Raw genomic sequence first — 23,229 nt, 5'->3', positions numbered from 1 at the left:
GTCCATCTCTCAACGTGGCAACAGATCAAGTATGAACAGGCTAAGTTTGTTTTACTACACAAGCCTCCCCAAATGCAACTCTGTAGAGTGGGGTGTGTCCAAACTGGCCTTTGGCGTTGGCGTCTGCTCCTAGACTCATCAGCAGCCTGTACAGGGAAGAGAATAAAGATAGGATAGCAGTACTACAATATGAAGCCCACACAAAACTAACATAGCCATACGTTACTGAACACATTAGTAAACACATTGGCTATCCTTTCAATAATTAAATCAAGCTCATCCAGCAAAGAAAACAATCCATTTAAACAACAACCTATACAGTGCATGGCTATAAATTGAATGTCAAGCACATAAATAGAATACAAAAGCAAAAGAAGGAAGAATGCAGTTGAAAGTGATCCTCGTCACAGTGGTTACCTGCCTGCAGCTAGGTTATTCGCAGAATTGCTTACGAGATGAAATATCAGCGGCATTCACGAGGGAAGCTCTCGCAAACAACACTGTCTATGACGGCCTTTTGGAGAAAATCAACGAAACCATACACGAAAGCATCAGCTTGGCAGTGCAGTCAGAGCTAGTACAATTTCTGTCCCCCATTACAAAAGAAATCAACCATCTTCGAAGCCCTGGGAAGTCACCTTGTACACCAGCTCATTCCTGTAAGGAAATATACATCAAAGATGCCACTAGTACGTCAGGTTACTATTGGGTGAAGAGCTTGTCTGCACATGCTGTACAGGTCTATTGCGACATGGAGACAACCTCTTGCGGTGAAGATAAAGGTTGGGTGAAGGTCAGTAGTATCGATATGAGCAACCCCCAACACGTCTGCCCCTCTGGCTTGAATACACTGCTGGAATCTGGACAGCGACTGTGTTCGAAGAACATCGATGGAGGAGGATGCTCTTCTGCACATCTGAACACTAATGGTGTACAATACTCCAAGGTGTGTGGAAAGATCATTGGGTATCAAAAAAAGTCTCCAGACGCATTTGCTAACTATTACTCCAACCGTGCACTGACTATAGATGACCCTTATGTCGATGGTATTAGCTTGACTCATGGCCAAAATCCACGTCATCACATCTGGACATTTGCTGCAGCACTGCATGAAATAGTAACTAGAGCCCCAGAATCTCTTTGTCCCTGTACAAACATACAAAATCCCACACAAGTGTTCGTTCCACCTTTTATAGGCAACGACTATTTCTGTGACACTGCAAGCTCAGAACAGTTCCAGTTTCAATTCTACCCATACAATCCATTATGGGATGGAAGTGGGTGTGGCAAACTAAACACTTGCTGTAGCTTCAACAATCCACCATGGTTTGTAAAGCAATTGCCAGAAGCTACGACTGACGATGTTGAGATACGGCTTTGTACCGATAAAGGTCGACATGATGAAGATATTAACTTTGAGAAACTAGATATTTACGTGCAGTAAGTGCACAAAACAAAACTCAAAGTAGTGGAATAATCAGTGTTTCTAGAACCTATACATGCAGCGTTTATAATGATAGTGTGCAACATAACTATGTTGTGGCAATTACTTTTAGTTTTGATTTAACAAATGCTCTATTATAATTTACTACATGTACATGTCTTATACAAGCTCCTCAGCTCACCTGATGGTGTCTGGATCTCCTCCAGCCGCAGCCTCTGAGAGAGGAGTGTTGTTGTTAGGGTCAGTGCACTCTACCAACTTGTGTTGATATCTGGCCACCACAGCTTCGTCACTGTCCATGTACAGAGCTTCCACCTGTACACGGGGGAGATAAGGCCGGTCACCCCTCTCTATCTTTGCTCAGTATTTGGTATCTTAGGCTGTACCGCCCCCCTTCGTCTTCTATACACGTAATTTTGCATAACTCTTAGTTATGATGATCCCATTTCAACAATGTTTGAAAGCTTAGAAAGAGACCTTTCAAATGATGTGTTTAATCCAACATTTGGTTAGGGCATTTTTCTCCCTGGGGGTGGTACTTGGCCGAAATTGGCAAATTCTGGCATCACTCTAATAATTGAAAGGTCTCTTTCTAAGCTTTCAGAAATTCAGTAAAATATTGTTGAAAGTGAACTCACGAATCAAATTATGGCGACTGAAAAAGTTCCCGGACCATCGCGAGTGGGGTGTAGTTGAACATCTTTCAACATCCATAACTTTATACTGAAAAAAAGGAAAATGGAGGTATAACTAGTTATAAAGAGTTTATCCTCTTAGACAGAATGGTAATACTCGCTACTGTGTACAGCTTGAAATGTATCTATTGCAGTCACATGCATACATTGCAAGCTATACGACGTTCATCCTCTTCACGACAATAAGCAACCTCTACCCTCTCCTGCTTCAGACGAACCATCTGGAGGTAAGCCTGAGGGTGGGGGCATAGGACGCAAAAGTTATAATGATGGTAGGGGTGCGTGGTGTGGTCAGGGGGGAAGCTGGTTACATTGCACTGTAGTTTGGTTTGCTAATTCTTGTTCTATCCACTTAGGATATAGACACGTGGAAGCGACACAAGAAAAACACATTCCAATTGGGTACTGACAGTAGTAGACTAACTTAACTGTCTAGCTACTCACATCTCGTTGCAGCGTCTCCATGAGCTCGTCATATTCTTTCTCCTTCTGCTTGAGAGCCATGCTCCTCCCGGGTAAGCAAACATCCAATATAAAATCGATTTTGAACTACTGCTCTGAAGCTGTATCATGTGAGATTAGTGAAACCAAAGGTTGACCTGCGTTAGGTAGTAGGACACAAATTATAAACATTATTTACAACTTACCGGCGGTACATGTAGAAGCTAATTTAGTCGAACTCCCGAATATCACCACACTGAGAAACGACAGAAACCAATGCTTGAATTGTGTCTTCATCAGCTAAACCATAGATGTCATCACTGAGTCCCACCATTGTAGCTGTAAGGAAGAAAATTTTGAACATACACGTATTTAAGTAGTACTCACTTAAACTACAGCTAGTGGAACCTCTGTTAACAACCACCTCCAAATAAAGGCCAGCTGCTATATAACGGCCAGGCACCCAGGTCCCAAATGAATAGTTTGTGTACAAAACAACCCCTCAATAAAGGCCACCTCTGTTTAATTAAAGGCCAAAACATTGTTCCCCAAAGGTTATAGACTGTAGTAAGGTTTTTTGTGTTTAATGATCCTTGTGTATCAGTTGAGCATTGAACAGTTATGTTCGGTACATTACTTATCTTCAATGTAGACAACAAAAGTAGGTGTAACTCTCTGCAAACTGATAGTTGCATCAGTACCTCCCCTATTCAATAGAGGGTCAAAATCATGAAAACCTTCGTTTGCAAACAGTGGGGGCACAGCCCACTGAATAGATGTTCCCGAACCAGCAACACATGTAAAAACATGAACAAAACCAATCCTTCTTCCACACAGTAAATACCTTCCATTAAGCGATGGGCCACTTATATTTACTTGCTGACCTGTGAAGGGCAGAATGTACCACATACAAAACAATAGTATCATGGGCTCCTGTTAGTACGTACATTTACCTACATTTTACAGTTAGCACAGTGAATGCCATGAGCAAGCAGAAGACTAATACGGTTTATACCTATCGTAAAGACATACAGGTAAGCCTCTATTTCAATCCTTAAATCTAGATACTTACACATCCATGATTCCCAGGTTCAGCCATTTTTCACACGGCAAGAAATTTGGTATGAATGCAATTAAAATACTTCCGTTTTGAAAGCACACACTTTAATTGTGCAAGCCAACACAACCAAAAGCATGTCTAACATTGAGTTAGCCTCGAATCCAGGCCGATTAAAATAGCCTCGAATCCAGGCCGATTAAAATCGGCCTGGTCTCGAGGCTAACATTGAGTAAATACCATGTCAACATGGGTAAATAATAACTATTATGACACATCATGTTCTGACTGTCCATCATCGATAGTTCTAATTCCAGCGATGCCTTTGACAGAGTCTGGTCTCACTACGTCCCTCTTAATGCTCCTCCGTCTGTTTGGGTGGTCCTCTCGGTACTGGATCATGCCCTCAATGTCTATAACATAATAGAATCCAGATATCTGCAGACGAATATTCTTTTTGTCTTCAATAAAGGCTTGTTCAATCTCAGCTGACGTTCGTTGTTCATACATCCACCAGCCTCCGTTTTTTGCCTCGTAAAACCATGTTGTCTTTTTCTGTTTCGATTCCTCCAGTTCTTGTTTGAGTTGGTCTTTGTTTACGACAGATTGTGGGTCCTCTAAATAGCCTGAGGGGATACGTTGTCTACACAGGGCACACTTGTTGCCACGGGCAGCCACTCCTTTGACGCACAGGTAGCAGAAGGTGTGAGAGCAGGGAAGGCTGATTGGGTTGACACACTTCTCCTGGCAAATACAGCACAGATCCTTAGAGTCACCATGTACTGCAGAGCCGCCATCTGAGCGATATGGATAGGAATATAGACAACATAGACAATGGGGCACAATAACTCATGCTGTTATTATTAAGCACATTTTGTATGCAGCAGTATATAAGACAAATAAACCATGAGATTTAAAGCAGCTATTCTCTGACTATACTATTTGTGCGGATGTCGATATGGCCTAGCCTATATGGACAGTGCGAACTTAACTCTAAAACTGTAGTTCCACACTGCCCTGGTGTGTACCGAAGGGTTATACCTGAATCTTTCACTGCTGATGCTGACAGGTCCAGTGAGCACATGTTGTCTGCAAGTGAGTCCATCTCAATAGATATATCAAGCCAGAACAAGCGACTTTATTTGACCACACACAAGATTCCAAAGAGATAACAAGATGCTCACTCAGCAATTATTAAGTGGGCTCACCATAAGGGGCGGGGCTGGTCAGTGAAAGTTGATACCAACTAATGACCATAGCTAGCCAGCTAGCTAGCTAGACTTACTATATAGCTATACAAGCAAAATACACTGAGCAAGCCAGCTAGGTTTTATCTGGATTTCTAAACGACTGCACAGAGTCCGCGAGGCCGCAACTTTTGTGTACTACCTGACTGCACTGCTAAACAGCATCCTCCCAAGATGGCTCTGAGAAAGGGATTGTTCACTAAATCTAAAGGCCGCAAGGAACTGCAGAAGAGAAGGTCAACCTCAGAAAGTTACCCAACAGATGAGGTAGCTATTGATTAAAAAATGCATAGATACTACTGTCACACACTATTGAGCACAGCTTAGCCTGATTTTGATTATAAAAAGTGTGGGTATTGTTGAACTATAATACTGTATGTACATGCTGTGCTGTGCTTACAAGGTGGCATTGTTTGCAAAGACAGGGGTTAGTATTTGCACACTACCCATTAGTCGTCTTATGGCTTTGGAAAACAAGTTTTGAAGGATTCCATTAATTGCTTTTAACTCCTCGTAGGTAATTCCCTCTGATGGGAATTGTTGTAAATTGAGGAGCCATAAATTGATATTAATTGCTAGAGCAGACACACCGCAGTCTGCCGTGCATTGTTGTGTATTGCTTGGGGCTATGTAGTTTGCAATCCAACACAGACAAATTTATTAGCAAGCTTTAATAGCGCTATATACACTTGGTGGTACATCATAGTTACATGACCTCAGCATGTTGTGTATCATTAAATTAATCATACCACAAGAAATTGGGCTATACAATAAGAATAAGATCATGACCACGCTACACTCTGATTCTTATTAATTTTTGCAGATCAGCAACACCTGGTCCACAGACCCTAGAGACTTGCCCAAGGGTCACTCTGTGGGCAGCATGAGTGTCCCTTATCCCCCTCCATACTACTCCAAGGTAAGACAGTCCAGATACGTACTGATTAGGTCACTATAGCAACCACAATTAGGTTAAACACTGCAACAGATGTCAGTACTTGTATATGGCCTCACCACAGTTGTTTGTTGCTTTGCAGGCTGCAGAAGCCGAGAGTGTCATTGTCCGTAAGGACTCAAAAGGATCGAAAGGGAGAAAAAAGCGACCAAAAAGTGTCCATCAAAGTTCGTCCAAAAGCGAGCTTACCCCCCCTAAAAAATTCTGGCAAAAACATCGTCGCAATGCATCTGACACACCTTCATTCGAGTACATACCGATTGTAAATCAGCCGGTGACATCACCGATACCTGACCAAATGAACTCACCTGACCATCAGTTAGCAACAGCCTTTATGGCTAGGCCCCATGAAAAGTCCCCAGAGAGGTCCGGAGACTCTCCACCTCCCAAGAAACCACCCAGAAGAGTCAAGGTTAATACTGCTTCACCTGAGCCAAGGAGAGAGAAGGTGAAAGATGAGCCGACCCCATCAACAAAACTAGTAGACCTACGACGATCCTGTTCACTGGATGCTCTCAACGAGATTGGAGGCCCTAAGCCTCGCTCACATTCTGAAAGAAGACTCAGTTTTGAAGTGCGTTTGTTTATAAAGTGTGTTTAATGGTTGTTGAGCAGTATGCCTCGTTGGTTGCTTAACAGTCCGATTGTCAACAGCCTTCTATAGAGTAAACTCTGCTACACACACACACACATACGGCACATACACACACAGACAGGCACACACACACACACACACACACACACACACACACACACACACACACACACACACACACACACACACACACACACACACATCACAACACTCACACACATGTAGGGAGACAGTCCTGTGCTGGCAAGGCCCGACTACAACAGAGTGACCAGTTACCACACCCCTCCCACACGAGCGGCAGTATCTGTAAATTCAAAGTCACGTCTCTACAAGAGGCCTAAAAGTTCGGAGAGTCCCAGCTTCAAGAGAGAGACCACTCCACAAAACTCCCTCCAAAGGTTTCTATCAAGACCAAAGAGTGTTGATGTGAGTGTGTACGAAAATGTGTTGTTATATTTACTGTATGCTTGTGTCCGACTGCCATGTTGAGGTAAAACAAACAATCGTCGAAGTTGTTTTGTAATGGGTCAGTTGATGTTGAAAGTACTTTGACCAGGGAATTTAAAAACAGACATATGCATGACATTTCCTTCCCCCCATATGTTGAGTATTCATGTGCCGATCAGTCGCAGTGCACAAATTCCAACCATCTCGTGAATCAACTCACTCTCGAGAGTGTCTATAGTAGCCTCCCCCACTGTAGGAAATGTCATAGTTATGACAAGCTTGGCCGGCAGTTTAGATAGACGCCATTATTCATGACCAGTGTAGCTGGGGTGCTCGAGTTTGTATAACTATAAGTGGTGAATTAATTATCGTAAGTGGGTTCAACAAGTAACCCCACACTTAAAGTATTCTGAAAATGTCATTAACTATTTTTCGCAGAACCTGCACGAGTTGATGCAGACTGGAGTTGATGTGAACTCGCTGGATGAGAGCACTGGAAATGCAATCATTCACACTATCCTCAAAGACAAGAGGAAGCACAAACTCGAGGTCCTTCTAGCGTTACTCGTTAATAGTGACGTCGATGTGAACCTGGCTGACAAGAGGGGCAACACCGCTCTACACATTGCTATACAGGTGTGACTCACTGAGTTCGTATTATTATATAAACTAACCTATTGTCAACTATGATTTGTTGACACACTCTAATGAGAGGAGAAAGTCTCGCATTAATCCAGAATAATCATAATCTTTGTTTCACTGTAGGAGGGAGACGCGATGTGTGTCAGAGCTCTTGTGGTGTTTGGTGCAGACATTAACAAGCCTGGTTCAAATGAATTCACACCGTTTGACCTTTGCATCGACAACGGTCACATGTCCGAGATTGAGTCACTGTTCATGGAGCTCGGAGCAAAGGGCAGTGCTCAGATGATGAAACAGGAACACACTGTCAAAGTCCCTCGAATGCACTCATTTGCCGAGAATATGACAACCCTCCAACCTCGCAAAAGTCTGCTCCCCAACGACAGGCTCTCCGACTTCATCAACAGACAGGGAATGAGACGATTCTATCAGGAGCTGAAAGGGAGTGTTGATCGAAGGCTCTCAGTGTCAGCCTCAGATGAGGGTGGGATGTACGAAGCCTATGCACTGGTTCAGCAACAGAGGGAGCTGGCTCGATACAACAAGACACTGCTTCATGGTAGTCCCAACCACAACACAAGCTTTGCACTGGAGGGGGGCAGTAGAGTGCTCTTCCTGGACGGTGGTGGAATCAAGGGCCTGATTCAACTGGAGGTGCTCTCACAGATTGAGGAAAGGACGGGGCGCTCCATCACAGAGCTGTTTGATTGGATTGTGGGCACCTCCACAGGCGGAGTTATTGCACTAGGTCTGGTCTATGGTGAGTGTCTAATTACTGCTCTAAGTACCCTTATACTGTATTACTAGAATGTTTTGCAAGAATCAAACATAATATTAATAAAGTAAATATTATGCCGAACTTTGCGAGGTTTGATTAATTCGCAAAAATTAATTAGTACACACGATCCTATAAGTTAGATCGCAAAGGGCCAATTTTTCTGTTGATTTGGCTCATTCGCAAAGGTTTTTCTACGATAGTTGTTTCTTGTTTTCCTAGCAATCTTTAAGACTGTACTTGTAGCTAAGCATTCCACTTCCACTTCTTCTCACACAGGCAAGCAGACTCTGAAACAACTCAGACAGTTGTATTTCAAGCTCAAAGACCGGATTTTTGCCAAGGCTCGCTATGGTTACGGCTATGACTCGGAGGCACTGGACGATATACTGCAAGAATACTTGGACCCTGACATCAAAATGACCGATGTCTCCCATCCAAAGTAAGTCTTAGAAAACCACCTCCCCTCTCAATTCAATGACATTTTTTCCTACAGAGTGCTAATAGCAGCTGTCAACAAGGCCACCACAAACCTTAAACTCGATTTCTTCAACAACTGTTTTGGCGATGAATACTGTGACAGTAAGTCAACCTCTCTAGCTATAAACCTCACCCTCATATGCTCCCCCCTTCCAGTTCCGGTATGGAAAGTTGCTCGCTACACCAGTGCGGCTCCCATGTTCTTCACAGAGATGGACAACTATGTGGACGGTGGCGTTATCTGCAACAACCCAACTGAGTACGGCCTCACTCGAATCCAATCTTTCTTCCGTCAGCAGGGGACGAAGCTCCCGATTTCCGTGGTTGTGTCCATTGGGTCTGGGTCCTTCCCCTCCGAGAAGATAGGTGATGTGAATGCACAGGAGGCGCTGTATTTTGGCAAGCACTGGTTCAACCCGGGAAAGATGATCAAGAAGACGCAAAACCTTCTCTCATTGCTCACAACGGCTGTAAGTATTTTATCCTCCAATTATACTGTATTGCACCTGCTAAAATTTTATTGTTTTCACCAGCTCGATTATGTGTATGTACAAGGTAGATCGTACAGTACGTTTATACTCGTCTGATATATAATTATTTTGTTCATCAATCTCTCTCTGCAGCTGGTGGAGTCTGAGATGGTGGCTACTAACAGTAAAAGTCGCTGTGAAGAACAGAACATCCCGTTCTTCCGATTCAGTCCAAGTCTCAATGAGGTAATTCCAGCCGGAGAGACAGACAACGAGAAACTCTTCTCTATGGTACTACAGACCAAAACGGAGGTTATTAACAAGCGAATGACCGATCTTATTGAACTGTTTCATAAAATCGCCGAGGTTAGCCATGAACCGATTTTTGATTCAATACCAGAAGAGAGTCCAGATGAGGAAGTATTGGACAATGCAGCTGTGACCCCGCCACCTGTGGTCGTGATCGCCCCTAGGGAAATTCCCTCACTTGATTCTTACGAGGACGTGTTTCCACCCCCTCAAGTGACATCATCACCTAATCTGAATGCCGAGAGGAAAAACCTCAACCTCCTATCACAAGCCATCAAGCAAGATCCATCGATTGAGCAGAGTATGGGTGCCCTTTCTGACATCCAAGAAGAGAGCTTCCACCAAAGCCATAGTTTAAGTTTCTCCCCCCAAGTATCCATTATGGTCCCTGATACCACACCCCCTGTACACCACCAACAGCCTGCCAGTTACGAGCAAGAACTGACAGAACTAAACAAGGCGTCCAGAGAAACCGAGCACGAGGCCATGGGGAGTCTGCAAGTACGAGATCAAGACCACGAACTTTCTCAATCAGCTGATGACAGACATCTGGAATCTGAAGAGGAGGTGCACACATCTTCACTCAGTACACAGGAATATGAGTCCTCAACGTCCACTCTAGGGGAAACCCCCGCTATTGAAAGCACTCAATCGTTTACCACTGACCAACAAGGAAACAGTGTGCAAGAGACGAATGTCAAACCCCACTCCAGCAACAGTGACAGTATTGAGCCATCTCCAGTCATTAGTGGTGACCTCCCACCTTTGATCTCAAGTGAACTGCAGAATACTACTCCAACCATTATCGAGCCAGCAGAACGGGATGATCTCCTGGACGATAAACAAGCAGACAATAGCGAACCAGCTGAACGAGATGATCTCCTGGACGATGAACAAGCAGACAATAGCGAACCAGCTGAACGAGATGATATCCTGGACGATGAACAAGCAGACAATAACGAACCAGCTGAACGAGATGATCTCCTGGACGATGAACAAGCAGACAATAGTGAACCAGCTGATTTCGTTGACCCGATTCCAACTAACTCTGACGATCAACAAGTGAAGCTTGAGAAAGAAGACGAACCTGATGGTGTTGGGTCACCAGATGTTAACGTTGTTGGGTCACCAGATGTTGTTACAAGCCCTGAATTACCAGATGAATCTAGCCCTTGTTGTGACGATGAAGAAACGAGCTCCAGTTCAGAGCCGGACTTACTCGGTGAGAGTCAAGGTTTCCAACTGTACACTCAGCAACTGGAACGAGAACTAGACACTTACCTCTCAATCACTGAAAAAGTTCAGTCGACAAAAACCCAAGACACTGAATCTGCACCCCCTCCAAATGAAAATGAAAATAAAGAAACCTCAGTACAACCTGAAGTAAACGGACCAATCAACGAGCAGCCGATACCTACAGAGATTGATGCAACAGGTGAAAGTAGTGAGACTGAATCCGACCCTCCACCCACTGCTAGTGATGTCATCATACCAGTGATTGTTGAGCCCGAGCCCACTTCCTCCCCCGACACGCCCCCTGGTCCACTGGAACAGAGTCAGACCACGATTGCGTTTAATCTCATTGAGGAACAGTACAGTCACGTATTCGAGGAGCTGTCTTCGATAAAGGCAAATCAAACTCACAATTATTCAAATGAAGAGCTCTCAACTACACCTAATGAGATCATACCTCAAGAAGATTCCTCGAAACCAGAAGCACAATTGCTTATCAATAGCACTACAGAATCCCCTATCCCTGAACCAATGGCATCACCCCCTGACAGCCCACTATCAGACACACCCACCCCCCAGGCCTCACCAGAGCCCATTCTAGTATCACATGAAGGAAGCTTGCCCGAACCTCACGAAGCCATTCACCCTAGCTTGGTTATCGAAGAAGAAAGAACCCCTCTGGAAGATTTTACTACTCCCAATGGCAGTCACAGTACAACACCTCAGGCTAACGGCCCCAAGTCATACATAGTCGACCGAGTGGCACAGCTGGGGGAGGGTGAACGCGACTTTCTACTCTCGTATCAGACGTTTCAGAAACAGTATCGAGTTGAAGATGATCCAAAGAGCAAGAACAAGAAATCTAAAACAGCACACTACAAGCTTCAAACTAAAACTTCTAGCAAGAGTAATAGAGAAACTACAATTTAATTTAATTTTCGCAGTTGTATTGCTCCTATACATGTATATTAAACGACATGCTATTTGTATTCCTTTCGTATGTATTAAACACTTTATAATAATTTTTATTGCTATTATTAACATTATATTATACAATCATGCAGAGTGAATGTCTATTGTTATATATAGTTTTACATTCCTCATGATCAGTCATCATGCCATGTGACTGCACTTGCACAGTCAGCAAGATCTGCTCCCACTGCTATATAGCTCTTGCATATGCATGACAGATAATCTATTATCTATGAGTAGACACAGGATTCATGCACTTCTGGTAGACACATGTATACAGTGAAGGCAATGAATATTTATTAGATCTATCAAGAATCATAGCAATAATCTGGGCGAGCCAGTAACACAAGAAAGATAAAGCTATATAGCCTGAGCTGCTTTACTACTACTAGGTACTACTACTAGGTAGGTTTGTTTCACAATTACAGTGACCCCATAATACCATACAGCTGCTCAGCTAACTGTACCATGTTTAGTAGACTCTATAATGGTTGCATAGCCTCAGGCAGCTGGCCCTGCTAGCTCAGTGTTGATCTACATAGATCTATCTCCTTGCAGGTACGTAGGTGGCGATGGCTAGCAAAGGAATCAAGATATATAAGAAGAAGAAGGATGAGGACGAACTACTCACTAAACTACACACTGCGGAGACTGCCTGCGTAAGTCATGAGCTATTAAATTTAATAGTGTGGCTTGTACTAACGTTGTGTGTTTTTGTACCCCCTCTAGCATGTGGTGAAATATCTGAAGAGGGGCATTTGGCCTGAGCAACTCAACCGTGAGGGGGATGCCCCTCTTCATTACTACATTAAACGTAGAGACAAGCACAGATTCGATTGCCTCATGGCTTTCCTCATCCACTCAACATCCATCATAGACCTAGTGAACAACGATGGAATGACAGCTCTGCACTTGTCGTGTGAGGTGAGTTGCCGCTGTTATGAAAACAACCAGCTGTGTATGTATAACTTGTGACCTAGATTTGGTTGGTAATACCTGGTACAATCCACCGCTAGATGTGCTTATTATTCCCAATTGTGCACTACGACGACATGTATGTGTAATGTTGACACAATGAGACATAAATCATATAATACACAACACCTCTATAGAAAAATGACCTCCTCTCAACCAAAGCACTCATTGCCTTTGATGCTGATCTCAACTTGATTAACTATGAGAATTGCACACCACTGGACATTGTGATTGGTAGCTTCAAATCCGTATCTGACATCCCTCAACTGTTGATTGGCCTAGGAGGCAGACATGCCACTGATATTAGGTCACTACAAATACAGGATTCGGAATATCAAGAAAACCCAATGGCTTCCTATTTTACGGCTCCAGAAGAGGTATCTTCAGAAATAGAAGAACCTAACCAAACCATCAGAACGCGTTTTGGACTGGACATGCAACTATTGTCGATAAGGAGTCAAGACGATTTCCTATCACATGATAGTGATGTAATGCCTGCCGTGTATTTTAGTGGTGGTCTGGAGTTCCATGATGGTCGACGTGAGAGCCAGGACCCAGAGCAAGATCCAGAGCCGACAAGTACGCCATTGGAGAGCCTAGCTGAAGGTAAGTGTCAGTATAATAATGTATAGAATTTCATGTCTAAACAATAAAATGCGTGGGGGGGGTACAAAGTTCTTGTTTTGATAATTATTCTCTGTCACAATAACATCCCTAACCTCCCCACCCCACTCACACACCTCACAGAGGAAGAGACACCTCCTCCTCTGCAGCAGCCGCCTACCCCCAAGCCTCGCACTCACTACCCCAACCCCACCCCACTCACACACCCTACCACAGAGGAAGAGACACCTCCTCCCCCTCCTCTGCGGCAACCGCCTACCCCCAAGCCTCGCACTCACTACCCCACCCCAGAGGCCAGCATCGAGATGGCCATCACTGAAGCTTCAGTAATATTGGCCAAAGGGAAGGTGGAGGATCTGCTCACTCCCGAGAGCTCTGTCATACTCAGACAAACTAATTTCCTGGCGAGTGCGACATTTGTCTAATAAGTTCTTTTGTTCTTGTTTTGTGTTGTTGTCAAACTGATCCCTTTGTACGCTCTTGCTTAGAAGCTGTTTTATTTTGTATTATTTGTGGTAGTTGTGGTAATGTAAATCATCCACCCACACATCCACCCACACACACACACACACACACACACACACACACAGAATACCAGCCCTCGGTCCGTGAGTCCAGTCTCCCTTATTGAGAGCAGTGTGGAGGCGGAGGAATTACCCACTCCCACCCAACCAACGCAAGAGGAGCTAGCTAAGGCCTACACAGAGATGTACTCCCCCAAGATCAACCTAGGTCTAGCCGGGACCTCTTATCAGCGCGTGACAAATCCCATGTCCCTGGAGCACCCGGATGAGTCCAGGGACACTGTACCACACGTCACCTTTGCACCCTGTCCAGAGAGGTCTCATAGTCCCCTCTCTGATGTCATACAAGTAAATGGAGACCACTATAGACAGTAAGGAAGCAATTTCACTAGGTAATTGGTTGTGGTACTTGTGTAGGTTACAGAAGAAAACGATCGAGAAGCTTGAGGAAGCTGTAGACTCACTCTACAGTGATGGTAATGAGGGTTACGCTGCCTGGCTTCAATGGAGGGAGATGGTGAGGGCGAAAAAACGAAAAGAGGAGATACGAAAGGAGCTGAACCTTGGAGATGATTACGTGGACTTCCCCGAGCCACAGAAACCCCCTCCAAAGCCCCCCACAGCACGACGTGAGAATGTCCCCCAGAAACACAAACGACCGGCACAGTCTCGACAGTGGCACTTCGTACGGCAGAGCAGTGGAGGCGGGGCTAGCCTGAGCGTGATGAAGAGTTTGCGTAACCCCCGCGTGAGTGTAATGAAAAGCATACTCGGCTCCAGTGTGGCTCCGTTCATGCATAGCAAGAATAAAGGAGATAGAGTACTGTGTCTGGATGGTGGAGGGATTAAGGTACTGCCCCTGTAATTATTAGCTCTTAATTTTTGTGACTATAAACTGTCTCCCCCTCAGGGGCTGATTCAAATTGAGATATTGAAGCATATTGAGGCGCTTACCGGTAAGCGCATTGTTGAGCTGTTTGATTGGATTGTGGGCACTTCCACTGGAGCAGTGCTGGCTCTGGGACTGGTGTATGGTGAGTGGCTCTCACATTAGTTGCTGCCTAGTTAACAATGGCTGGTTGCTTCATAATGGTCATAATTAATTTCGAGTTTGGAAGGTACCATTTTAAAACTCATTCTGTAGCTGTGAGCCCTAATTGTAATACCTCATAATTATGTCTATCCAGTGGGGGGGGGGGAGCTTCTCCCTCAAAACTTCAGCTTCCCCCCCAGTCTGATTTCCTGAGGGAAGACCCTCGAACACCCCTTACTTAATTCGTCTTCCACCCAAACAGATTGAACCCTTAGTTATCATAACCTGTTTTTATCGTTTCTAGGTGGTCGCACTCTTGATGAAATGAAGAGAATGTTCTTTGAGCTTAAAGACAATGTGTTCAAGAAACAGAGCAAGTTGATCCCGACGGCCTGTGACACGGACGCACTCGAGGAGCTACTCAAGAAGAATCTCGGGGAGCACATAAAGATGCGGAGTGTCACCAAACCAAAGTGAGCTAACGTACACATTTATGGAGAACACAGTTGACTGATTAGACTAGTAGCTGCGTACATGTACACCCATACATAATGCAGTCAACTGTGTGTGTGTGTGTGTGTGTGTGTGTGTGTGTGTGTGTGTGTGTGTGTGTGTGTGTGTGTGTGTGTGTGTGTGTGTGTTGTGTGTGTGTGTGTGTGTGTGTGTGTGTGTGTGTGTGTGTGTGTGTGTGTGTGTGTGTGTGTGTGTGTGTGTGTGTGTGTGTGTGTGTGTGTGTGTGTGTGTGTGTGTGTGTGTGTGTGTGTGTGTGTGTGTGTGTGTGTGTGTGTGTGTGTGTGTGTGTGTGTGTGTGTGTGTGTGTGTGTGTGTGTGTGTTTGGTTGCATAACTTCCTTACCACAAGGATTTCCTCCCTAGATGATGAATTACTCTACTACATAATTAGGCTAGCTAGTCTAATCTGACGGCTAATGTCTCTGTTGTGTGGTGTAGGGTACTGGTGACAGCTGTGGACAAGAGAACTACCAAACTTCCTCTGGTCTTCTTCAACAACTGCTTTGATGACGACTTCACAGAGCGTAAGACCTGGCGGCTTATTCGTGTAGCATAGCTTGTAGTACAATGTATTTGTAACATAATTATACATGTACTTCGGATTATGTGGCCCTAATTATCTGAAATTTGCAGTTAATCGTGTAGGTAAAATTATATATCTTTTGAAAGGTGTACATGTAAGGAAAAAGGATTTCGGGCATGCATGTGACCACATGTTCATTTTCTCCACTCCTGTAGAACACGTGTGGAAGGTGGGCAGGTACACAAGCGCCGCTCCCATGTACTTCAAAGAGCTGGACAACTATGTTGACGGAGGTGTGGTGGCCAACAACCCCTGTCAGTACGCACTCACGAGAATACAGAGATTCCTAAGGGACCAAAATTCAAGGTACATGTATGGGAAAAAAATGTCAGGAATCCTTTGCTCAAGAAAACTTGTATCTAATCTTGAGTGATGTTATGGTGTTTAAAGTTGTTCAGAATTGGTTTATAAGAGCCTGAGGGTCTGTATAACAAGTGAAAGAAAGTGTTTGATTGTCCCCCCCCAGTGATGTGAAACCCCCAGCCGCTAAATCCAAAAAACCCAAGACCCCTCGACTGAGGTGTGTGCTGTCCATCGGATGTGGAGTGTTTCCCCCTGAGCCGATTGGGAACACTGACATTTTGGAGGCTATGAAGATTCACAAACTTCATCAAGCCCCCCAAAAACTGGCTCACCTGGTCACTATGCTAACGTCCACTGTAAGTAGTAGCAGTCTGTACGCAGAGGAGTAGCTAGGGGGAGGTTATATAAAAAAAAATCCATACTAGCAATTCTGATTGGTTGCGTATATACTAGTTGTTGCACTGTGTGTACTCCGTCGATCAAACGTGTCCATTATTGTCACTGCAGTTATCTAAGTCGGAGGATGTTGCTGAGCAGTGTCAGAATAGTTGTGAGGAGCAAGAGATCCCCTTCTACCGATTCAACCCAAAACTGGGAGAAAGTGTCAAAACTGATGAAACTGACAATGAAAAACTTTGTGACCTCATCATAGGGTAAGCCCCTACAATTATCGCTGAGGTTGTATTATATTTCCTCCCCATACAGTGCTAAGAGACTACTGTGTGACAGTGAAGATCACTTGTCCAAACTCTCCCAACATCTCAAAAACGAGGATTAGATCACATGACGTGTATTGTCCAAGCCATGCAAACTTTTTTACTCTAGGAGTTAATGTCGTTTGTGATAAATAATAGGTGTATTGTGTGATGTTCGAGTGATGCCATGTTGTAAAACAACAATCACTGGCAGTTTTCATAATTATCATGCATGTTTTTATGTGAACAACGAACAACAATAACGTTGAAGTGCTTAGTTGCCATAACAACCACTACTATGTGCATGCTTATACATTGTATAATAATAATTACCGTAGTTGATGTAATTACAGCGCCAGTCTAATTAAACGAAATTCGAAATTGTTGGTCATATACCACCATATAAATTCATGTACATAGTCTCGCAAAAATAATCATTTTTTGCTGGCGCTGTAATTACATCAACTACGGTATAGGGCTTTCAATAGGTAATGTACCTATATAGTTTCCATGACAACAGCATTTGACTGCAAGCACAATCATGGAACCGCTGCTGGATCATCTGAAAGCAGTAATTGCGACGCTCTCAGGCTCTCTCCCAGACCTCAAACACTTTATAAAGGACTACAAAGGTACTAAAGACACTGCTGAACGGCTGAAGCATTTGAGGGTGACCTTAAAACTGGACAGATGGGGTGAGAAAATCTCTGTTGCTGTGATTAATAATGCAATAATAATAATGCAAGATGCGTTTTTTGCTGCAGCTCTTCCAGAGATCCAGCCAACATCTGATGAGTATTCCAGTGGAGCATTAATCATTGAACTATTGCAAGGGGCTCTAGAGTTTTCCCTTGCTAATGGATTCCTCTACAAGGAGCTAGGGCCATTTCTCACCCTCTACCTACACACACTCGGCCTTGTGGCATATAACCGTGAGGATACAAGCGTTAGTCGCTCAACTATCCTGTTACATCTCTCTTTTGTTCCTTCTAGAGCAATCGGCTGAAGTGTCACTCACTGTAGTACAGACTAATTTCAAGAGTGCTGCCGTGGAGTATTCAAGCAGACTGGCTCGTGTCCACCTACTCAGCTCTGTTTCGTACATAAAGGATACCATCTTCAAACATTACGAACTGTATCGTTACCTACTCACACAAGAGCAACCATTAGATCTAACCACCATTGTGAAGGTAGACCTTCCCTTTCCTGTGTCACCATTACCTCTGACGGACGCACAACAACAACAAGAGTTTATCAAAAAACAAGAAATTGCCTCACTCGAGTCAATACAACAGAGACAAGCGATGGAATTTAGGGAAGTTTGTGAGTCAGTTTCAAAACAAGAAAAAGACAGGATGATAAGTGTCTATGAGACGGAGCTAGCTAAGGTGACTGGACTAGATGAGATCAGTGAGGAGGATGTGAAGAGTTTGGTGGAGTCACTCGCAACTGTACACTTTCTGTCAGCAAAGGTGGATTTGTCACAGACTGTACAAAGACAAGCGATGATGCTTGAAATGAAAACTGAGAAATTGGAGCTACTCACTCCCAAACATGAACCCACTCTAGCCAAGAAGAATAGCTAATTACATCATCAAGACATTAATTGGCGTGTGACGTCAGGGGTGGGTGGGGCTGCTCAATCAGCACTGTTTATTAATTAAATTTTGTTTGGACGATCTTTACTTTACTAGCCTGATCCATCTTTTTTTGTGATCGTGTCTTTCCTCGACTTCCCGATCCTTTAACGAGACGAGCAGGCAAGAATGGATCTCTCCTGCTTTCTAGACTCTACCACGCTGTTTGTGATATTTGTGCTGACAGCACTAGGTATCCTATGGGCCTACGTGACCATAGGGGGTAAGCAAGAACAGCCCAATCTAACTACCCTCTATGAGCCTCCGTCTGGAGGTCCCAAGGCGAGCTCTGGGAAGAAGGCAAACAAAGGAAAGGCCAAAAAACAGGTGACCATACCTTCTGCAATAATTTATTGTGTATGTAAGATCAGAGTACATTGTTTGATCCTCTTTTGTTTGAGAAAATGTTGATAAGACCACATTATGGGCTCAGAGAAACCACAGTCCACTATCCACTATAGACTATATTGAGATCATGAGCCTGTCATCAGTGCAGTGGTATTCTTACTATCCACACGTTCATTTATAGCTTTGCTTCAGTATATTCGTATGTGTTGGCACCCAATCTTCAGATGAAAGTATAAGCTTTAACCAATATTGTGTCAGTGTTAATGTACAGTGTATTGCTAAGGCTTTGAATCATTTAATAGCATTCCAGGAAGGCTTGTACACCACATGACAATTTTTCTCCTTCTCAGGGTGATACCAGCCCCAGGGCAACTCCTAAAACACGAGAGACGAAACCTGAGTCAAAACCAGAGACCACCACCACCACCACCACATCTGTCAGGAAACGAAAGACTGTCACTGAAACAGTCAAGGCTGCCCAGGGATCTAAAGGCAAGGGTCGCAAAGTTCAAGTTCAAGTTCAAATTGTCCCTAAACCTGAGGAGGAAGTTGAAAAGGAACAGTCTGAAGGAAATGAAGGTGCTACATCATAAGCCTAAGAGTACTAGTCAGTTGACCAAAATAATGTTTTGTTTTATTACATAACTCAGGAATGTACACAGCTGGTCATGTAAACAAAACCTTTAACACACTCTCTCTCTCACAGGAGAATGGCAGACCCAGTTATCCCGGCAACAGATTCGTGCCCAACGTCAGAAGAAGCAGCAAACTGAGAGCCCAACTCCCTCTGAGGCAATCAGCCGTGGGAACGAGGGGGAGGAGGAAGGGAGAAAAGCAGCCTCTGGGGAAAAAACCACCAGCTACAGTAAAGGTGGTCGTCGTGGGAAGGCAAAGAAACAACGTGAGACAGATGCGAGCAAGAGCAGAGAGCCAGTGAAAGACATGACTAGTAAAGATACAGCTGAGGTCCCTGAGGCTACTGTAGGTATGTATGGAATGTGTGTGGCTGACTGATTGCAGAACTTGTTAGCTTCCACTACCTTTGGTTTAAACACAGTCAGTGAACTCTCACTATAACCAAATCCTGAACACATACATCGTTAGTGATTTTGAGCTGTCTACATTGAAAAATGTACACTTTGTAGCATTTGAATGGTTATAAAATTGTCCCTCCAGCCACTGCTGAGAAGACTACCCCTCCCACCAGTGAGGCTGGTCCAAGTGGGGAAAACCGTATCTCCCCTCCGCCGGAGGCTAGCAAGGTACAGGAACTGACAGAGGTGGAGAAGGCACTCCTGGAAGCAGGTGAGCATGCACACACACACACACACAGTACACTATATAATACATGGTGAAGACTAGCATTTTAAGCTTATGTCATCCTCTGTTTTCACTAGGATACTCACTTGAAAACCTGGCCTCTGTCTTAGCTGGCAGACTCACTATCTGATCTATAATTATTAACCCGTGCAGTCCGCTGGGGCAGAGTTATTGGTGTGTGTGTGTGTCTGGAATGCTTTTAACTGCTAATGAAAGAAAAATAATAGGTTATTAATAGTTGTGAAGAAACTTAAGTGATTTTCGAAGGCAACAAAAAACACTGTTTGTAAGTGATGCTTTATAGATACATAACCCCGACTCACGATAATATTATAAGGTCATTACGATAAAAAGTTAATCGCGTATCCATTATGTCAACGCAGGCTGAATGCTCTCTGAGCATCTTGTTATACTTATGTTTTATGTCGTGTGCTTGCTGTACCAACCATCTATTATGATGCTACTCACACCCCCCCCCCCACACACGTGTACAGCTGAGAGCTCCCCCAGTCCTGAGCACAACGGTGACGGTGAGGTCGCTGAAGTGAAGCCAAAGAAACAGAAGAAATCGAAACGAAAAGGTACCAAAGACACGGCCAGGGCGTCCCCTAGCCCTGAGTTTAGCACTAAGGACCATGACGATGACTGGGTAGAGGTCATCAAGAAATAGCTGGCAGCTTCAGATAATCATTATAATTTTAGGCATTTGTGTATAGTAGGAATATACAAAATAATATTTATAGTGTTTTCTATAACTGCTTTTGTATGTCTTTTTTGTACACTAATAATTATATCAAAACAGTGTTATTCATTATTGATCTCACACACACAATGATAATTATTATACAGACATAATTCAGACATGCAAAACCAACTACAATTATTTTTAAGGCTGCATGTTAATAAGCTGTTTAGTTCCAACAAAAGGTGTCATTGATTTGCAGAGGGCAGTCCTGTACTCGTTGAGTGGGTGTGTTAGGCAGTGTTTGGCCTTGAGACTGCCCTGGGCTGCTAGGGCACACAACTCGTCTATCATTGTATGGTGGTCCTCACCTGAAGGGGTGTGGTTTGAATATGCAAGTAGGATAATAATTGTCAAAAACTAATTACAACCAAGGACACAATCTCTTTGACACACACTGTCTTTACGATGTCTATCTTTACGATGTCTACAGAGAGCACTAGTCTACAGATTTGATGGTTGCTGTATAATGCACAGTGTACGCACAGTAACTTACTTTTAGAGTTCTTTGTGACCCACTGCGAGTTCCAATGGCCAACTATCCTCAGGTCTTTGAATATCAGCGACCCCTGAACACAAATAAACACTCATAATCAGAATCGATTAATAGAATTAACACACCGTCCCCACGGTCACTGGCTTCTTGGACATTCCTCCATAAGTTACCATGGTACCACTATTCCTACAAGTGTGAGGGAGGGGTCCTGTTGTTAGTATAGAAAAACGAGACGTTTGCAACTCACGCTAGCTGTTTCATGAGGTTAGTAGCACTCTTCCCACCGACAGTGTTCAGTCCAAGCAGAGGCTTGCCTGTGCTCTGATTTTAATGAACAATTATGGACATTCAAGTATAATACAACAAAATGGTGTACTTACTTCGATAAGAGATGTCATTTTATGCGAGCCACAAAATTCCTCGGTGACAACTTCAGTAGCTCCTAGCTCCATTAGGTAATTTTTAACCTCATCAAAGTTAGGCCTGTGTGAGAGGTGTGGTGACTACCTTGTGTACTCTACTGAGCTTAGAGCACCTGTCTCGAATGATATTAATGGTCTTGAATCCCCAGGCAGCTGCTAACTGGATGACTGCCTCCCCCACACCACTGTTAGCTCCATTTTGAATTACACAACAACCTGAAGAAGAGTAACATCCTCACACATGAGTACAGTAGCGGGAATTATTACCATTCTTGCTAATATCAATATTCATGACTGTTCCTTTTGGACAAAGGTTAACTACATGTATATGTATATGTACAGTCTATAGAAAAAATCCCAAGAGCAAACCAGAGGAAGAGTGCTAAATTTTGATTGCCCAAGCCAATTAAAAATAATGGTACATTTTGTAGCTATTGTTACAAATAATGTTTAACTCGGTGCATTTAAACCAACTCATACTCAATAGTTAACCTCTTTCCAAATGCACGTAGTCTCTGAGCATTCTGTAAGCAGTGGTGGGGTTCACAGACAGAGTGGCGGCTGTTTCCATAGCAATGTCCGAGCGAACCTTCATAAATATCTTCTCATTCTCAACCACTTGTGTTCTCCAAAGACCTACAAAATAGCAAAGTGAATTTATTATTGGCGAAAATTAATATTCAATAATTAGAGTGGCGCAGAGCCACTACTAAAGATGATATCTTTCCTTGCACAATCCTTACCTAGTGATGGGACTGCAGGTATCACCCAATCACCTGTCTGTAATGAGGTTACATGACTCCCTATAGCTGAGACTACGCCCATTCCCTCCCCTCCCGGCACAGCGGGTAGCGGAGGTCGTAGTGCATACACACCTGTGAGGAAAGAAGTAAGTGACAGAATAAACGGTATCAGGAAATGCTTATACCTTGTATCTGATTAATGTCCGAGGGATTGACTGGACACACCATCATATCAACAGTGATGTCGTCAGCTCCCATCTCTCTGAGAGGGTGGTTTCCATCCAGCCTAGGGGAGATGTGCAGTACATCTGGGACTAATATTGCGAATCTACTTACTGGACCACTTCCTCAGGCTGACCCAGTTTGTGGTAGACAAGAGCCTTGCAGCTGGAGGTCCTGCAGGTTGCACTGGAGGATAGATATCTCCTGGCAAAGAAGAATGGTCTGCATAATGTGGAAAGCTTCATGCTTGCACAGGGTCAAAGGTCATTAGAACACACGGTACGGTAG

General features: G+C 43.9%; 7 protein-coding genes across 8 annotated transcripts; 5 read left to right on the top strand and 2 right to left on the bottom strand.

Annotated features, from left to right (window-relative positions):
- The first annotated feature begins 331 nt into the window (after positions 1-331).
- Positions 332-1,611, top strand: LOC135331117 (uncharacterized). The gene has a single exon (XM_064526174.1). The coding sequence runs from the start codon at positions 383-385 to the stop codon at positions 1,442-1,444; it is 1,062 nt and encodes a 353-aa protein (XP_064382244.1). The 5' UTR covers positions 332-382; the 3' UTR covers positions 1,445-1,611.
- Positions 1,612-2,082: 471 nt separating this feature from the next.
- Positions 2,083-4,838, bottom strand: LOC135331127 (E3 ubiquitin-protein ligase rnf146-like). Its single transcript, XM_064526184.1, has 6 exons — positions 4,679-4,838; positions 3,653-4,434; positions 2,787-3,464; positions 2,584-2,738; positions 2,286-2,372; positions 2,083-2,167 (listed from the first exon to the last, which is right to left on the bottom strand). Exons 1-2 carry the CDS (start codon positions 4,740-4,742, stop codon positions 3,905-3,907), a joined length of 594 nt encoding a protein of 197 aa, XP_064382254.1. The 5' UTR covers positions 4,743-4,838; the 3' UTR covers positions 2,083-2,167; positions 2,286-2,372; positions 2,584-2,738; positions 2,787-3,464; positions 3,653-3,904.
- Positions 4,839-4,855: 17 nt separating this feature from the next.
- LOC135331098 (uncharacterized) lies at positions 4,856-11,874 on the top strand. The gene is made up of 10 exons (XM_064526144.1): positions 4,856-5,151; positions 5,708-5,803; positions 5,922-6,413; positions 6,660-6,860; positions 7,320-7,517; positions 7,647-8,283; positions 8,578-8,740; positions 8,795-8,880; positions 8,935-9,248; positions 9,402-11,874. The coding sequence occupies exons 1-10, from the start codon at positions 5,059-5,061 to the stop codon at positions 11,718-11,720; spliced, it is 4,599 nt and encodes a 1,532-aa protein (XP_064382214.1). The 5' UTR covers positions 4,856-5,058; the 3' UTR covers positions 11,721-11,874.
- A 94-nt stretch (positions 11,875-11,968) lies between these two features.
- Positions 11,969-17,261, top strand: LOC135331100 (uncharacterized). Of its 2 annotated transcripts, none has more exons than XM_064526147.1 (14): positions 11,969-12,167; positions 12,321-12,421; positions 12,492-12,686; positions 12,875-13,343; positions 13,578-13,765; positions 13,952-14,256; positions 14,303-14,735; positions 14,796-14,919; positions 15,223-15,391; positions 15,869-15,954; positions 16,169-16,319; positions 16,480-16,672; positions 16,824-16,969; positions 17,022-17,261. In XM_064526147.1, the coding sequence occupies exons 2-14, from the start codon at positions 12,335-12,337 to the stop codon at positions 17,092-17,094; spliced, it is 2,619 nt and encodes an 872-aa protein (XP_064382217.1). In that variant the 5' UTR covers positions 11,969-12,167; positions 12,321-12,334; the 3' UTR covers positions 17,095-17,261. The 2 variants fall into 2 exon arrangements, with proteins under 2 accessions (XP_064382217.1, XP_064382216.1); XM_064526146.1 differs by having other exon boundaries at positions 13,485-13,765.
- Positions 17,262-17,453: 192 nt separating this feature from the next.
- LOC135331125 (uncharacterized protein C8orf74-like) lies at positions 17,454-18,744 on the top strand. The gene is made up of 3 exons (XM_064526182.1): positions 17,454-17,706; positions 17,776-17,943; positions 18,005-18,744. Exons 1-3 carry the CDS (start codon positions 17,553-17,555, stop codon positions 18,595-18,597), a joined length of 915 nt encoding a protein of 304 aa, XP_064382252.1. The 5' UTR covers positions 17,454-17,552; the 3' UTR covers positions 18,598-18,744.
- LOC135331121 (nucleolar and coiled-body phosphoprotein 1-like) lies at positions 18,669-21,141 on the top strand. The gene is made up of 5 exons (XM_064526178.1): positions 18,669-18,975; positions 19,347-19,575; positions 19,703-19,981; positions 20,173-20,301; positions 20,811-21,141. The coding sequence occupies exons 1-5, from the start codon at positions 18,778-18,780 to the stop codon at positions 20,984-20,986; spliced, it is 1,011 nt and encodes a 336-aa protein (XP_064382248.1). The 5' UTR covers positions 18,669-18,777; the 3' UTR covers positions 20,987-21,141.
- On the bottom strand, positions 21,102-23,219 carry LOC135331115 (enoyl-[acyl-carrier-protein] reductase, mitochondrial-like). Its single transcript, XM_064526173.1, has 10 exons — positions 23,056-23,219; positions 22,905-23,005; positions 22,720-22,851; positions 22,469-22,612; positions 22,090-22,192; positions 21,935-22,037; positions 21,802-21,875; positions 21,680-21,740; positions 21,555-21,627; positions 21,102-21,369 (listed from the first exon to the last, which is right to left on the bottom strand). The coding sequence occupies exons 1-10, from the start codon at positions 23,184-23,186 to the stop codon at positions 21,203-21,205; spliced, it is 1,089 nt and encodes a 362-aa protein (XP_064382243.1). The 5' UTR covers positions 23,187-23,219; the 3' UTR covers positions 21,102-21,202.
- Between the last annotated feature and the right edge of the window lie 10 nt (positions 23,220-23,229).

This window comes from Halichondria panicea, chromosome 2 (genome assembly GCF_963675165.1).
Source record: "Halichondria panicea chromosome 2, odHalPani1.1, whole genome shotgun sequence".
Lineage (NCBI taxonomy): Eukaryota > Metazoa > Porifera > Demospongiae > Suberitida > Halichondriidae > Halichondria > Halichondria panicea.
This window is presented reverse-complemented; position numbering and strand designations above follow the sequence as displayed.